Here is a 13,697-nt window from a genome sequence, read left to right as displayed (position 1 = left end):
TATTCTTGTAACTCTTCTGTATGTTTAAAATTATTTCAGCGCCGGGCGCTGGTGGCTCACGCCTGTAATCCTAGCTACTCAGGAGGCTGAGATCTGAGGATCGCGGTTCAAAGCCAGCCCGGGCAGGAGAGACCGTAAGACTCCTATCTCCAATAAACCACCAGAAAACCGGAAGTGGCGCTGTAGCTCAAGTGGTAGAGCGCTCGCCTTGAGCTGAAGAGCTGAGGGACAGCGCCCAGGCCCAGAGTTCAAGCCCCACGACCGACAAAAAAAAAAAAAAATTATTTCAGCCTAAACAGTTACTCAAGAAAAGCTTTAGTCAAGAATTTCTCTTGAGGAAGTGGCGCTGTAGCTCAAGTGGTAGAGCGCTAGCCTTGAGCTGAAGAGCTGAGGGACAGTGCCCAGGCCCAGAGTTCAAGCCCCACGACCGACCAAAAAAATAAAAAAAAAATTTAAAAAATTTAAAAAGTGTACATTAAAGAGATTGTTTCTAAGTCCTGAATTATTAAAAAAAAAAAAAAAAAGAATTTCTCTTGATGAGTAGAGGAAAAGTGAGTGAATGCAATCATAATAGTCAATTTGCATATATGAAAATAGAACCAGTTTATTTGAGGAGATGGGTGGGGAAAGGTTGGAAGAGGTAGCATTGATCAAGATGCATTATACTCATAAATTGACATGTTGAATTGAAACCTTTTATACAACTAAAGATAATTTTAAAAGAAAGAAATCTCTACAGAAAGGATAGTTCTTCTGTAAAAGGATAATTATTGATTCATTCCATTAACTGTTTCAGTAAGTTGAAATTTCTAACACCTTGCACATCAGACTCTAAATATGTATATTCTCTCAGAGTGTTAAGGTTTTATAATAAGATCCAGCCAACCTCAAGTTTAGTCAGCTATCTTTTTCTTCTGAATTCTGGCTTCTGAAGTTTAACCTCTGGCTTTTTTTCCCCAGGGGGCAGAGGGAAAGGAAAAATTCACTCCCCTGCAAGAATCTTTCAGTGTAGTCAGACCTCCACATTTCATATTATAAATCAACTAACTGATTTGGGAATGTGTGAGAGAAGGAGGGGGAATGTATATTCCCAAATGAAGGATTACACTCATTTGATGAATGGAGTGGGGGTTTGAGAGGAGACAGCCTTCCTTCCCATGGGGGATGAGAGTGGAATCACATTTCTTCAGGAATGGCTATGGTATCGGTTTTTAAGTACTCCATTTCACTCTTTCTATACACGTTTAAGTATATACTACTAAAAATCCAAGACAGAAAAAAAAAAAGAACTCTGTTAATGCTTTCTTTTTTTTTTTAAAAAAAAAAAAAAAGGTTCTGCTGATTGTAGGCAAAATTTGCCCCTCCTAAATTAGATAATCTCTGAGTTTGCCTGTGCACACAGAGAAGAAGACTATTGAAGTTGTGCCTGTGAGGAGAATCTGGCCCATCTCAGTGACCCTCTTAGCAGCTCAGTATAGGAAAAGTGACATTTCTCCACCAACATGACTACAAAATGTATATTCAGAGCTATGTGATTTAGAGAAAAATCCCTCTCATCTAAGCATTGAAATGCTTAGATTCTGGCTGTAGTTTAGCTAGACAATCTTGAGTAGTAAACCACACAACCTTCTGACTTCTAGTGTCTCAGACTATAAAACTTAGTTCTCAATAGGCATACTTGGCCTCTTCCCAAGGTTTGGGGGACAGAAAAAGGGGAAACTCACACATTGTATATTGGACATTTCTTTGAAATTTATAGCATGGGGTGAGGACCTGCCTCATTGTACTTAATGTAAATATAGAAGGCTAAATAGAATTCCTTGTTGTTGTTGTTGTTGCTGTTTTAGTCTTACTATAATATTCCTCCTGCCTCAACCTCAGGAATATCGGGATTATTGGGGTAGGGGAGGATATAACCATCATGTCAGGCCCTAACTTTCTACAATCTAAGGTATTTAAAATTCATTCATTTGCCTAGAATTGGCACTGGAATACAGTTACTTTGTATAAAGATTATAAGACATTGTATTGATTACTTGTCTCACCAGTCACACATTACCAACAGAAACCATTTGAAGATAGGCTTATTTTAGCTGACAGCATCAGAGATTTCAGCCCATTGTCCTTGGTTCTGTTGATCCTAGGCTCCTAGAGGAGAACAATGTCTTTGTGGTGGAAGCATGTGGAGGAGAGGCTGCTTATCTCATGGTGGACAGGAAACACACACAGAGAAAGGACCCTTGAACAAGATCTAACCTTCAAATGACCTACTTCCTCCAGATAGACTGTACCTCTTGAAGTTTCCATACTTCCCAAAATAGCACCAGAATACAATGCACGATCCAGTGGAGCATTTTGTGTTCTAACCATAACAGTATTTTGTGTGTGTGTGTGTGTGTGTCTGTGTGTGTGTGCCTGTCCTGGGATGAATTAAGGGACTAGGTTCTGTTCCTGAGTTTTTTTCCTCAACACTAGCCCTCTTCCATTGAACTATAGCTCCACTTCTAGCTTTTTACTAGTTAATTGGAGGTAAGACTCTCACAGACTTTCCTGACTGGACTGGCTTGTAATCACAGTCCTTAGATTACAGCTACCTGAGTAGCTAGGATTACAGGTGTTAACCATTGCCCATCGAATGTAACTATTTTTAAAACTACTAAGCTGTTACTTTTCTCATGGACTACTGAAGAACTCAAAAGTCTCTGTTTATTTATGCCAAATTCCATCCGGGATGACTAAGTCTTTCTAACTATTATGCAAATTTAAAAATAAAGTAAATGAGACAGCAAGGGAAAACAATTTCATATCATAATTCCCCAGGAGAGTGTTTCTTCAGTGATTAAAATTCTTTTTTTGAAATCTGATGAATTATATGGCAAATTAACTAAAAAATGCCTAAGACACAGCACCGTAGGTTCAGAAGTGACTCTTTGATATGTCCTGATAATTACCTTCACAGGAAAATGGGCTGAGGTAAACCATTCTCCATAGATGCCTTGCTATGGCATGTTAACAAATGACCACTGGACCTAACACATGATAAAATTATCCCATGTAGTCTGCTAATTTGCCAGTGGGAAGAACATTCCTCTAATTTCTCAGAGCCTCAGGTCAAGGTGACCTAAGACGAGACAAGGAAGTTCAGCTGAAGCTGAATCAACTTTAAAAACAACCCCCCCTCACTCCTGCCAAATCTGCCTGATTATCTCATAAATCACTTTCCCACTGTAGACTCTTGGGCCATGTTCAGCAATTTCATAACCTAAGCCAGTAAAATAAACACCAGTGTTTGGGTGAAATCCTTAAACAAAGGGCTTGTCATACTCATGCAGGAATAGCAGCCACAAATGCTAAGTATCTTAGCAGAGCAAATCAAGGGGTCTAGAACTGTGCAAAGGAGTTAACTCAGTGCAAGAAAACCCACTGAGTTTACTCAGACCTCAGCATTTAGAGGTTTCAGTGACCAGCCAATTGCTTAATTTAATTTCCAGTTATTTGGTTTTCTATTCAGAAGATACTCAAGGTCAAGTAATTTTTTTAAAAAAATTTCCTCGCTTCCAAAATAAAGGAAACTACTAAAGCCTTTGGCAACAAGTCATCAAGACCTTCTCCAAAACCTTACTCTTGATTGATAATATATCCTAATAACTTGACAAGGTCAAACTGAGAATGTAGGACATGCTGACTACAAATAAAATGTCAAGATTATACACGATTTAGTTGGCTAATATGGGACTGAAACTCCATGGAGTAAACTTTTTGAACAATCAACAGACAGTTTAAGAAAATGAATACTAGAACGCTGGAACAAGATTGGACGAGGGGATTTTTCAATGAGAAAAGGAACAGGGACAAATACACCCATAATACTCATGTCCACGCGTGATAAAGGAAGTAAGGAATGTGAAATGAGTCTAGCAGGAGGGAACAGACAGAATGGAAGAGAATGATTGAAGGTGTGGCTGATCAAGAAACACTGGGTACTTAGATGAACGTGATAAATTGTAACCCCCTTGTACAACTTTCTGAAGTTGAAATAATAAAAAAAATCCCAATGCTTAAGCATAGGCATCCATGCATATGAGAATTACACACACACACACACACACACACACACACACACACACACACACACACACACACACGATCATCTCATTGATTTTTCCACTCACCTCATCACAAACTTTGACCATTTACTTCTGACTTATTCAAATGCCTATGAGTCATCTCTTCTCAGATGTCTGTCAAAGCCTTCAAGAGGTCGAATATGGAACCTATAGCCTTTCCCTCTAACTTTAGCTCTTTCTTTTCTGCTTTCATTATCAACAGAAGATGAGGTTTATCATTCAGATCAGCTATCTGGAATTTCCTAGATCCATAACGTTAGTCCCTCCCCGCTGTCAATCATTCTGCAGACCTGCTTTTCTTCCATGTGCCCTCTTCTCTCCCTCTGGAAATCACTGTGCTTGCTGGTTGATTCCCATGTCTTCACTCAGCAGTAAAGTATCTCCTGTACACTTGGCTGTTGATTTGCTTCTTTCCTTCTCCATCCACATCTACAGTCACTACTTAACTCTTCTTGTCCATCATTGCTATCCTCTCTTTTCTGCCCTGTGTATTGCCCAGAGTTACTTCTGCCTAGCCTCTTCATATAACCTCCATTCCTCCTACAATTCATGTTCTTGTCCTATTACGATTACCTGGATGTTTTGCTCACTTTTACCTTTTCACTAGCCTCTGTCTATTGAAAGCCCATCATAATAATGTCAAAATTCAATTTAAACCCTACCGATGTTATGAAGAACATCCTGAAAAATCCAAATCAGAGGTATCTGGTCCTCTTAAAAATTCTTGTACTTCTCATCCATTCCAATGATTCTTGGTCCTTAAAGCATGCATTCCAATGCCAAAAAAAGATGTGACAAATTTTTCCCTTCCAAAGGGGTGGGAAGAGGAAATAAAGGGTAATTTTCCACTATGACAAAGTGAAAAGGGGTAATGGCATTGGTGAAAGCTGAACTTACTACTTATGGGACAGGGGCTTTTACAATGTACTATGTCCCAGCAATTGCAAAGTATACAAGACTAGAGAAGCCTATGTGACAATGTTTGCATATATTCATTTAATAACACTTGAGTACCTTACACAGCTCTTCTCAGGAACTTCCTCAGAAGTTTCCAGAGTCACAAATTGTGAAGAAACTGCTCACTGTAATTCTCTCTCTCTCTCTCTCTCTCTCTCTCTCTCTCTCTCTCTCTCTCTCTCTCTCTCTCTCTCTCTCTCTCTCTCTCTCTCTCTCTCTCTCTCTCTCTCTCTCTCTGTTGTGCCAGTCCTGGGGCTTGAACTCAGAGCCTAGGTGTTGTCCCTGAGCTTTTGTGCCCAAAGCTAGAGCTCTACCACTTGAGGGGTGTGATTGCCTAGCAAGTGTGAGATGGTGAATTCAAGGGAAAAAAATGATATTATTGCACAAATTAATTTTGTGTGTGTGTAAGTCCTGGGGGCTTGAACTCAGGTCCTGGGCATTGTCCCTGAGCTTTTTTGCCCAAGGCTAGCCTTCTACCATTTGAGCCACTCTTCAATTTCTGATTTTTTTCTGTTTTAGTGGTGGTTAATTGGAGATAAGAGTCTCACAGACTTACCTACATAGGCTGGCTTCGAACCTCAATCCTCAGATCTCAGACTTCTGAGTAGATTACAGGCACCATCCACTTTCGTCCAGTGGCACAAATTGATTTGACTACAAAATGTCTCCTTTCTTTCCATCTTTTCTTTTCAGGCCAGATCTACTAAGAACTCTGGGAAATTATATGTGAGGATAACCTAAACACTGGGAAGGAAATGAGCATTTGGGGGAAAAGAAAATATACACTTTGGAGATTTGGAGGGAGGTGTTTTGGGGAAAAAGAAGGACAGGAACTGTCTAGCACATTGAAGAAAAGTAGGAGAAAGACTATGGGGAAGTGACATATCACAAAGGTCACAATTCTTGTAAACTGCTATTTCTCAGACACTCCAAGACTTGTAAGAACGGTGGGTCAGAAAGCATTGACTCAAGATTTCTCAAGATTTCTCCTCCATGATCTATCTGCCGAGGGTGTGATCATTCACTTCCTCTTTCCACTCTCTCTTTAACTCTCAGTGCTGAGGAAAGAATCCTGGATTTGTTGTTTCCCCTTTGTAAAAGTTAATCTGACTGGATTCGTTCCGAAAAATACAAGAAATGAGTACAACCATGTTTTATTTGTGTTGACCTTGTCACATTGATGTCTGGAACTACCTAACCCTCAGCTCCCAAATTAAATTTTATATTAAGACAGAAAGGTTAGAAAATAGACATTTGGAAATGAAACCAGTAAAACACCTTCACTCTTACATTCATTAAAGGCAACACTACTTACAATAACACCAACAAAAAAAGAAATCTACCTGATTGTTTATCAGCTGACAAGCAGATAAAGAAACTGTGGTATATCTAGACAAGGGAATCCTATGCAGCCAACTAAAGAGCAAAAATCCTTATCTGTAGCAACATCATGGGAAGTGCAGATCATTATATTAAGTAAAACATGACAAACACTGTCATGCAAGTACCGTATGAGCTCACTGATGTGGAATCTGAAAAAGTTGGTTTCAGAGAAGCTAAGAGTAGAAGAGTGTTTATCAGGGAGTGGAAAGGAAAGGAAGTAAGACAGGAGGAGGAAACTTTGGTCTGTGGGAACAAAGTTACAGTTAGATAAGAGCAAGAGGATCTGGTGTCTTATTGCACAATAAGGTGACAGCATAGACTGTAGATTTCAAAAAGAATCTGGGCAAAAGGATTTTGAATGTTTTCCCCACAGCATTCAAAGAGATAGATACACTGATGTGAATGTGACAAAGTGTGTGTGTGTGTGTGTGTGTGTGTGTGTGTGTGTGTGTGTGTGTGTGTGTCTCAAGATATCCCAGGAGGGCTGAGAATGTGTCTTAGAGGTAGAGTGCTTGCCCAGCATGCATGGGTTCGATTCCTCAGTACCACATAAACAGAAAAATTCAGAAGTAGTGCTGTGGATCAAGTGGAAGAGTACTGCTAGCCTTGAGAAAAGCAGCTCAGGGACAGTGCCCAAGCCCTGAGTTCAAGTCCCAGGATTGGCAAAAAGAAAAAAAGATATCCCACAATTTTAATCTATCAAATAACTAAGAACATGTATTTGAGCTCTGTACTTTAAAATGTGTGTGTATGGTAATATTTAGACCTGTAGGAACATCATATATGCTGAAGTTCATTGTTTAGGGCTATCCTGTGACCTCACCCCCACAGCTTTTTGTGGACTGAGTGGATGAGAACACTTCACCCCACTCCCCAGGGACTACACTGTCAAAATGCTACTTACAGGATTCGAAGGAAGGAAATAAAAAAACCATAATACACTTTTCTCATGTGTTTGAAATATTTCACAACAAGAAAAACAAGTATTCCACTTAGCCTAAATGGGGTTGTTAAGAAAATGCTGGAGCAGCTCCAAAGCCATGTGTAATACAGTCCTAGAAGCATCCTGTGCAATGTGAAAGCTCTGACCTATGGAAACTGACCAACTCCAGTTACCAGTCCTGTGTCCATTTCCACTGGAAACGGATCAACTCAGGATGTCCGGTCCACAGCTGAGTACTGGCTTCTTCCCCAATCTTGCTACCATTTTGTATTTGTCAAACAAAAATTAAGTAAGCTGATTCTTCACAGTAGCAGCTCTCAAATACACACACACATACACACCACACACACACACATCTTTCAGTGGATAGAGTTACCAATATAGAAAAGTAATCCAAGAAGTCAGAGTATTGTATATTTGAGTATACAATGTGTCTTAAACTTACAAATTAGGTAACAGAAATATATGAATGGAAACTTGTCCCATCGTTTGGGGCAATCCCTATAGTATGTAAAATTTTACTTTATTCATTTAATAATTAATTTGTTAAGTTTGCTATCACATCTTTACAACCTATGAAATAGTTTTTAAAACTTTTGGTGATTAAAAAAGGTTTTGAGGGGCCGGGAAGGTGGCTCAGCACTAGAGTGCTCATGTTGCATGCATGAGGCCCTGGGTTCGATACCTCAGCACCACATAAGCAGAAAAAGCCAGAAGTGGTGCTGTGGCTTGAGTGGTAGAGCGCTTGCCTTGAGCTGAAGCGCTGAGGGACAGTGCCCAAGCCCAGAGTTCAGGCCCCACAACTGACCAAAAACAAACAAACAAACAAAAAAGCTTTTGATTCATTCTCACTTTACATTAATAAATTTTCAGAATCCCTCTAAAATGAATGTTCTTCAGAACAGAATGTCCTCTTCTCTCAGAAATTGGCTTACAGTATAGAAAAATCATTATGTTGTTGTAGGGCTTAGAGAAACAGGAAATCGAATTCAAATGATATTATTTGAAAGTCAGTATGAAGCCCTACACATAAACATCTTCATGCATACATATGTGTAACACATTTGTACAAACAGAAATTCACCTACAGAGAAAAATCTCAAAGGTGCAATACCCAAGCACCTTAATTAATTACATTAGAATTATATAATGACCTACCATATATTCAATGGAAGAGTATTAATGGATATGTTAAACAGTCAATGTGATGTTGAAAACCTATGGTACACATATCACCACACAACATAATGTCATGTTTACCTGTGTCCAAAATTTTCATAAATACATTAAGAAAGGCTATCCCTAAATGATGAATACATGGATGGCTCTCTTCATTGACTATGCTTTATTCATGTTGTAAATAAATGAAATATTTCAAGTTTCTTGGTATTTTATGTACTTTGGCCCAGCAATTGTATTTTTAGGGCAATATCCTAACCCAAGGAAATGAACAGACACAAGCATATAGATGTACATTCCATTATGTTCTGTCTTGTTCATAATGATTAAATACTAGAAGTAACTCAGCTACCCAACAATAGGGAATTCGGGGATATCACACAACTGTGTGCGTGGTTGACAGTCCTTCGGCTTGAACTCAGTGCCTGGGCATTGATTGTCTCTGAGCATTTGGACTCAAGGCTAGCATTCTACCTCTTGAGCAGTGGCTCCACTTTCCAATGTTTTGGTGGCTAATTGAAGATAAAAGTCTCATGGACTTTCCTGCCCAGGCTGACTTTGATGGTGATCCTCGGATCTTGGCCTCCTAAGTAGGATTACAGACTTGAGCCACTGGCTATTACACAATCTTTAAAATCAGATTATGGTAAATATTTTACAATAAGAGGTATGCTTAAGATCTATCAAACTTAAAAGTCACATAGATAAGCAAATATAGTGCACTTATAATGCTGATTGCATTGATGTTTACTAGGCTTACTACTGGATTGTGAAATTTTGGGTAAAATGTCTCCTACAATGTAATTTTTAAATAGAAGAATAGAAACAATAAACTTGTTAGCAACAGTATGATTTAAGATTGATATGCGCATGATCCTGCCAGATATTTTCTGTGAATTACTGTGAATTTCTGCCCAACTTAGCGTATCAGACAGTCATGAAGGGCTATTTTTTTTAACTCTCTGGTTTTCCATCACAAACAGTAGGAGGAATTTTAACCAAAAAGTTTGCTTTGCTGTTTCAAACAAGAGAGGAAAAGGCTGACTGCCAGACTTACACTACTGACCCGTGACACTAATCTTTCTTAATCATTTACCTCTTCTTCATCCAAGTAGACAGAACTTAAAGCAGTTTCAGGTTCAGTGACAGCTCAGGTAGTGTAGCCGTCTCCCAGGTGCAAGGGCCATTTCCAAGTGTAAACGTTTTTGTGAGTTCAGTAAGACACCTTACGCCTTTACCACAGTTCTGGTAATACTCATTGATTCATGTGAATGTGAGCCAGCTAGCATGATAGATAGATAGATAGATAGATAGATAGATAGATAGATAGATAGATAGATAGATAGATAGATAGATAGATAGATAGATAGATAGATAGATAGATAGATAGATAGATGATAAATAGATGAAATATAAATGTATATGTATATATGTATGCTGTAATTAAGTACTATATATATGTGTGTGTGTGTGTATATATGGCATACATTTACATGTATTTACTTCTTTACTCTCCTAATGAGTAACAGCACCAACATTTAGCCTCATATTACCACTGATAATGCAAGGGCTCAGGGAAGATTTCCTGTAAGTCTACCATACCAGTAAAGCAAACAAAAAGACACAGTCTTTGCCAGGCACCCAATGGTCCACACACCTGTCATCCTAGCTACTCAGGATGTGAGATCTGAGGGTCCCAGTTCAAAGCCAGCCTGGGCAGGCAGACAAGTCAGAGAGACTCTGACCTCCAATGAACCACCCAAAGGTGGGCAGTGGAGATGGGTCTCAGGTAGTAGAATACCAGCCTGGAGTGGAGAACGCTAAGAGAGAAAGGAAGAGTGGGGGGGAGGAATGGAGGGAGGGAGAGAGAGAAAAGAGAGGAAGGAAAGGAGGGAAGGAGGGAGGGAGAGAAGAAGGGAAGGAGAGAGAGAGGGAAGGAAGGTAGGAAGGAAGGAAGCAAGGAAGGAAGGAAGGGAGGGAGGGAGGGAGGGAGGGAGGAAGGGAGGAAGGGAGGAAGGGAGGGAGAGGGAAAGAAAGGTTGTTGTTTTTTTCTTCTCTAGGAACTTTTCATTGGTACTTTGAAATCTTAGGATGAGCTTTGAAAAAGACTTTGAAAAAAGAATGCTTGCTTCTTGGATGAACCCAGCAGAATTGAAAGCAAGGTAGATACAGATCAGACCGAGGAAGTAGCAATTAAAAAGACGGAGGGGGGCCGGGGAGAAGGGAAAGCCAGGCAGTGAAGGCAGAAGTGGACGCAAGGCAGGGTCGTGGCGGGGAGAGGGGGGCCCCCCGCCACCCCGCGATCCTTACTTGATTTGCCCGTTTTCGGTGTAGGTGGTCCGGTAGAAGCCTACCAGGGATCCATTCAGCCAGCCCGCGAACTCCAGGGTCAGGACGTAGGGTCCGCTGGCATCGGTGGGCGCCAGCTCCTCTCCCGCCTCCACCACCACGTACTCCTGCTTCTTGTACTCGAAGCAGCGCCGGACCGGCACCTGCTCCCCGGAGGGTCTCCGCAGCTCGGGGAGGCGGGTGATGCGGGTCTCGCGGAGGTGCAGCCACAGGTGCGGCGTGGGCGCGCTCAGGTGGATGGCGATGCTCACGCGGCCCGTGTAGGTGTCCTCTTCCAGCACCGGCTTCACCTCCAGATCGTAGTGCTCGGGGCGCACGAACTCGGGCAGCCTGAAGTTGGTCCACGCTCCGCTTTCGTCCAGGCTGGCGGGACACACACCCTGGTCCTGGGGAGGGAGATCCGAAGGGCTGGCGGTGGGAGGATGGGCCGACGGAGCCGGGGCTGGGCCGGGGCTGGCGTCGCACGACCTGGTTAAGCCCACGGAAAGTCCCACGATCAAGCCCACCGCCACCACCACGGCGCAGAGGATGGCCACATGTTTGGGTTTTATGCAGTAGCGCTTGGAGCCTTCTTCCTCGGCAAAGTTCATTTTTGTTTCCCCAGGCAGAGGGGACACATTAAACAAAACAAAACAAAAGATGCTGGATTTAACTAACCCACGTCAGCAGCAGACTTCCTTTTTTGTTTTTTTTTTCCCCCTTCTCTATTGGAAGGAATCTCTTCTTTGGCAGCCTGTCTGCTTTTCCCACACCTCGCCTTCTGGCTGCTTTTCTGGTCTCTTCTCCTCCGAGGAGGGTGGCGTGGTCTGTGTGTGTGTGGGGGGGGGGGGGATCTCCAAAAGTAGCAGAGGTGGAGGAAACAGGCTGGACGCTCTCCTTTATAAACAGCCTATTCCTATCCCGGCCCTCCTGAGCTGGAGTGAGTTAAATATAAAACAGTGCTCAGCTTATCAGCCAATGGGAGGGTTCTCTCTCTCTCTCTCTCTCTCTCTCTCTCTCTCTCTCTCTCTCTCTCTCTCTCTCTCTCTCTCTCTCTCTCTCTCTCTCTCTCTCTCTCTCTCTCGCTTGCTCTCTGGCTCTCTCGCTCTTTCGCTGTCTCCTCTTTCTCTCTCTTCTCTCCCCTCTGTTTTTTTCTTCTCTCTTTCTCACTCTCTTCTTGCACTCGCTTACTCTCTCTTTTCTTTTGCCAAGAAAAAAAAAAGCTGTCAGCAATTTTCAAGGAGAAGCCTTTGGTAAAGAGGTGTGCTCAACCTTTGCCACTAGGTCTATGGATTCTGCCTGTTGTGTTTATAACCTCTCTCTCTCTCCCTCCCTCCCTCCTCTCTCTCTCCCCTTCCTTCCTCTCTCTCTCTCCTTCCCTCCTTCCTCTCTCTCTCTCTGTTCCCCCCCCCCCACTAAAGAATGAGGTTTTGGCCCCATGAAAGTCAGAATGTGTTTGTGACTTTAACTAAGCATCACTATCCCACAATACTGTGAAATTTGGGGAATTATGTAATCACTTAATCACAATAAAGAATTTGAAGGAAAGAAAGAATGAGGTTTTGTCAGGTCTCTTGCAAAATGAGCTGTGTTTTCATTCTTTTTCCCCATATTGTGTAAACATTCCAACTCTGCCCTTTGCAGAAGTCAGATGCTGGAATTGGGTGCTTAGGGTGTTTCTTAAACTTAAGGACCATTTAGGTATTTGGTAAATATTGGTGGCATTGGTGAATTAGTAAAGCTGAGCCAGGTAACCAGAAAGCATTTTGTTTGGGGAAAATGCTGAATGGAAGACAAAAAAAAAGAGCCAGAACAATAGAAAAGCTGAAATAAATAATAAAAATAAATAAGAGAAAGGGAGAGACAGAGTTTGAAAGGACAGAAAGACCAGAGAGGCAACACACCTGTCTCTGGAGCTTGCATCCAAATGAGATTGACTTCCATAGACCTTGATGTTGTAATTTGGAGAAGATGCTAGATGTGAAAAGTAGGAGACCCACTACCAGTGCAAAATTATTGCATCTGAATGACAAGGTTGAAGGAGAGTAGGGAAATTCAGATATGTGTGTGTGCATGCATGTGTGTGTGTGTGTGTGCACGTGCATACGTATATATAACAAAGCTGACTGCATTTTTGAGACAGAAACAGGAAATAAGGCTGACAGATTACTAGAACACCAAGAAACAGTTTCAACTTTTTATGAATGAGGATTTCTACATTCTTCCCATCATCCTCCCTTCCAGTGTCAATGTTAAATGAAATACAATTTCCCTAAGAATAATTAGATCTGACAATAGAAATTGCCTGGTGCTTGGAAATAAGTGAAAGGAATGGATACCTAAACAAAGATGGTGAAGAATAGAAGACCCTGTATTAGGCTAACCCAGACCCATTGCCTGGAGGCTGAGGTGATAATATCAAACAGGGTAATTGGGAAGTTGCCAGATAACCATATATCCCAGTGATGAGACCAATTAGGAGATGTAAATACAATGGATGAAGACCACTCCTGGAGCCCTCTGCCCCCACCTTCTGATACTCTACCTTCTGTTGCTGTTTCCCACTTTCTTCCTACCCCACTTTGCTAAAGAAATTTCTGCTGGCTGCTACTTTGTGTGTTCCTTTGTGGATAACTTCAAAATTCATTTTGTCCTTATTCCAAGATCTGGTGGTTCTCAGGGGGGTTGGGAAACTGAGACTTTGCCTGGTGTATTGGGGAACATTTTTTTCTTTTCCAAATACACTCCCAATGATAAATTGAGGGGGGTTCTTAATGACC

General features: G+C 41.5%; 1 protein-coding gene across 1 annotated transcript in view; it reads right to left on the bottom strand.

The window, feature by feature from the left end:
• Enpep (glutamyl aminopeptidase) overlaps window positions 1-11,916 on the bottom strand; it is a 90,691-nt gene extending 78,775 nt beyond the window's left edge. Inside the window, exon 1 of the mRNA XM_070022462.1 lies at window positions 10,900-11,916. Coding sequence (XP_069878563.1) covers window positions 10,900-11,528 — 629 coding nt within the window. The 5' untranslated portion in view covers window positions 11,529-11,916. The remainder of the gene's footprint in view (window positions 1-10,899) is intronic.
• Between the last annotated feature and the right edge of the window lie 1,781 nt (window positions 11,917-13,697).

Source organism: Dipodomys merriami, unplaced genomic scaffold, assembly GCF_024711535.1.
Source record: "Dipodomys merriami isolate MVZ:Mamm:240054 unplaced genomic scaffold, mDipMer1.0.p SCAF_15, whole genome shotgun sequence".
NCBI lineage: Eukaryota > Metazoa > Chordata > Mammalia > Rodentia > Heteromyidae > Dipodomys > Dipodomys merriami.
Note: the sequence above shows the minus strand (reverse complement) of the source record. Positions and strands in the feature narration are given on the sequence as shown.